Raw genomic sequence first — 4,193 nt, forward strand, 5'->3', positions numbered from 1 at the left:
ACTGAAGCAAAAGTTCTACTCATGAATCTGTGCAGTAAACAGCAAAGCTGAAGAGGTCCTGAAGATACAATGATAAAAAATAAGCAGCCTGTGTCAACCGAAAACTATATCAGTGTTTAATGTTAGTCAGACCTATAATTTAAGTGATTGTACAATCAGCAGTACAGTTTTTACAGCTGCCTGCAGCTTGTCTGCAGTTTTACTGGCCACCATAAGAGGGGAATAGAACTTTGCTTATGTTCATTTTTACAGAAAACCTGAATTTGGATGTGAAGTGATTGTCCCTTTTATTTACAAGTGGCAGGTATTACATATACTGAATTTTACAATTCATTTCTGATTTTTAATGTTAATTATAAAGACAGAAAGGCAATGTGGCTGTAGAAGGAGAAGAAAAGGCTTTGTATCATTACTTAAAGCTGTGTTTTCTTTTTCTTTTTTCAGTTTAAATGCAATCTCGGAAAAACAGATGCACAAAGTTACTTCAGTATATTTTACAGAACACCACAGAAAATTATTTTATTTATTTTTTTATAATTCTACATAATGCAGTCAAAGAGGGCATACTATGATGTTCCTGTTCGTGGAATATAATGAAAATATTAAAGCATAATTAAAACAAAAATGGCAAACTAAACTATTCATAATTTGGGATTTATATTGTGCATCGAACATTAAATATGCACATTAACAACTTGCACTTGCAAACTTGCAATTTTGTTTGATTTACTAGGTATTATATAAATTATTGGAAATTATGTCCAACTTATTCAAAGGTCAATAAATCGAATGTCAGCCAGGGTTTCCTGTTTTATTTTTACTAGTTCTATTGTTTAAGTGAATAAAACAAGGCATCGTGATCCAACCACTTACCTCCCTTGTACTTATTCAGTCTCCAGAACTGTGAATAGCAGAAACATCTTTCACACTATTTTTTTGTAAAAAAAAAAAAACATAACAAAAAACAAATGCACATTCTTGCTATGCACAGTAAGTCAGGAATCTATATTATTATAAACATATTTTTTCATATTTTTATTGTTTAATAACATAAATTTTTAACTTTTTCATTTTTACTTTGAAAATGTTTGCAATGCAAGCCATTAGAAGGTACAGTTTTTCAATGGTGCTTTTTTGTGTTATCTTATTGTTGTATAAATAAACCACCTTTTTTAATTTGAAAATGTACACATACATACATAAATACATATATACATACATGTATATATAAATAAATAACCTAAAGCATGTTGCAGATAAAATATACATTTATAAAATAAGCATCACAAACACATGATCTCAGGCATTTTTAAAGGGTAAAGTCCACTACAACAAAATAAATACATTTCCTGCTATATAATAAGAAAAAGTACAAATAATAAAATAGATATTGACCTCTGATAAACCTGTGCTTTAGGCAAATGTAACACATTTTAACCTGAGAAGCAAAACATGATAGTAAAAGTCTCAATACAAAGAGCAATGCCTCTAAAAATAAAACAAGATGATTTGCCGACCTGAATAGTGTACAATTTTATTTAATAATTCATTATGCCACACAGTTTTCAAGTTTTCTTCAAGTATTTGAGGACATAAATATGTTTAGTTAAATGGAAATTTGCCATTCAGATGCATATCGCGTGCTTCAAATGTTGCTTAAATGTGAAAATGCCACATATGTTTGCTGAGAGTCACTAAAAAAGACCTGTATACTCAAAAGAACTGAAGCAAATAAATTGCCTCCTTTGTGTAAAGGAGGAAAAACAATCCAACTATTGTGAGAGTAAGAGTTTGGAACCTTAGTTGTAACCTGCAGTCTTTTGTAACACAATGGAATACAGGGACACAACTCATTTGTGAAGGCAGACAACATTTTTAAAGTATACAGAAATGAACTTGAACAATACATAATATTGAGCACAATTGCAAATCATGTTTAAATTATCACAGAACACTTAGAGGTATGTGTCTTTCAGGAGTCCCAGGAAATGGTCTAGATAGGTACGCTTCTAGTACGCTGTAGGCAGCTCACATACGCAGATCCCACGCAAAGTGTAACAGCAAAACATTTCTTTAAAGGTTTTGCGCATCTCTTGACTTCGGAAAGCATAGATGAGGGGGTCAATAACTGAATTGCACATAATTAGAATGAGGTACATGTTGAAGTGAGACATGAAGCAGAGGCAATAAGGATTCTGGGGGCAAGAAATGATGAGGATGAGATGAAGAAAAAATGGTGCCCAGCAAACAACAAAAACTCCTAGCAAAATGGTCAAGGTGATCGCTCCTTTCATATTGGCACCTTGGCGGATTGTGCCATTGCCCGGAAGAGCGGCAATCCTTTTCATGTGCAGCCGTGCCAACATGAACATATGAACATATAGAGATGCCATGAGGGCAAGCATGGTGAAGAACATCGTAATAAGACAAATAATGACAGTTGTGCTTTCAGAATAAATAATGAAGAGAATACCAGAGACTATGCAGAATGACCAGATGCAACCAATAATCATGATAGCCCTCCTAATCGTCATAATGTTATGATAGCGCAGGGCGTAAAAAATAGTGATGTACCTATCAACAGCAATAGCCAGCAAGCTACAAATACATGCCAGCAGTGAGCTGCAAATCATCGAATCAATGACATTGTCCATATTTTTGGTTAAGTTGTCTTGGATTTTTAGATCACCGCTGGTAATTAGTGCAATGACAATAGTTTCCCAGGCATTTGAAACACTAACCAGCATATCAGCCACAGCCAAACTGCAAATGAAAAAGTACATAGGAGAGTGCAGGTTCTTGTTTTTGATGATTGCTGCAATGACAAGTATGTTTTCCAAAAGGCTCACAATGCCAAGGGTTACAAACACCTCTGTGGCTATAAAAAGCTGCTCATAGCATCCAGAAGGATGGTTTTCTCTGGAATTATTAGTCCCAGATAAAGTCCCCAAAGTGTGGTTTCTAGAGTGGTACACTTGATTTATTCCATTATGTGATGTGGAGTTCATTTTCTGTATCAAGAATCCCCTTGTTGTTTTCACCATCCCAGCAAGCAATCAGTTAAATCAGTAATGAGGTTTCCTCTGCTTAGATTCACAAAGCAGCCCTGTAGGTGAAAGCTCTCATGCAGCATGTTCAACAGCCCGACATCTAGGCAATATCTGGACACATGCATCTGGCAGCACTGCAAACAGTAAATGGCATCTTTACTTACAGGAATCTTGTGGAAATCCATTTGCCAACTTTCATCTTTTTGAAAAAGCTTCATTCTCCCTGGCCATTGGGCACTCAGCAAAATCAACTCAGCATAACCATTTCAGAAGTATTCCAGATATGAGAAAGAGGAAAAAATGAGGTAACCTGTAAAATAGTAGACATTTCATTCAGAGTGCAGCTAAGAAAGACTCTGTCATTGGAGTGCTCACAATCTTATTATCATCTCTGTCTCTTTTGCTGACTGTAGCTCTCTCTGCCAGCATTATAGGACTCCACAGAGCACTGAGCTTTCCAACTCCTCCCCTGAGTTAGCATCAGCCAATGGGATTGAAAGTGGGGAAAGAACCACTAGATTATTAGTGCATTTACAGACAGCTATTTTTAATTTCTTGTTTAATGTGTAGTCCTTGACTTTGTTGAATTGCCATAACATTTATAGCAGAACAACTTTCTTTCTTGTGCTGCTTTCCCACACAGATATATCATATATTTGAGTGAAACAATATAAAAATCTGAATTTCACAAAACTAAGCATGTCTCAAGCATGCTTTAATCTAATATAAGAAAAATAATTTCCTCATGTATAAAAAAAAACTGTTAATGTTATTATATGATGCAAGGCACTGAAATAAAATGCAAAAAAATATCTGAATATTTTAAATGGAGTCATTCATGATGCAGTACAATATCTAAGAGAAATAAAAGGGTGAATGCAGTTAACACAGCTTTGTTTAATGTTTTAATTCTTTTGAAGAACTTTGTGATGTTGATCTCAGGGAAGGTATTTATATTATCAAGTTAATATTTCTTGAATGATGGATAGATGACAAAGAAACTCTAATGTAACAAATAATGTTTAATTAAAACTTTGACATTTCAGATTAAAAAGAAGAATTTATATTTTAACATTCTTTAGGGTTTTTTAAGAATTATAGATTAAAAAATATACGTTTTGTAAGAATTATAGATTAAAAAAT

The 4,193-nt window shown here is 33.8% G+C and overlaps 1 protein-coding gene across 1 annotated transcript; it reads right to left on the minus strand.

Moving 5' to 3' along the window:
• Window positions 1-787: 787 nt before the first annotated feature.
• On the minus strand, window positions 788-3,457 carry mc4r (melanocortin 4 receptor). The gene has a single exon (XM_028803826.2). It carries the CDS (start codon window positions 3,042-3,044, stop codon window positions 2,010-2,012), a length of 1,035 nt encoding a protein of 344 aa, XP_028659659.1. The 5' UTR covers window positions 3,045-3,457; the 3' UTR covers window positions 788-2,009.
• Window positions 3,458-4,193: the final 736 nt, after the last annotated feature.

The sequence above is a fragment of the Erpetoichthys calabaricus genome, chromosome 6, assembly GCF_900747795.2.
Source record: "Erpetoichthys calabaricus chromosome 6, fErpCal1.3, whole genome shotgun sequence".
Classification (NCBI taxonomy): domain Eukaryota; kingdom Metazoa; phylum Chordata; class Cladistia; order Polypteriformes; family Polypteridae; genus Erpetoichthys; species Erpetoichthys calabaricus.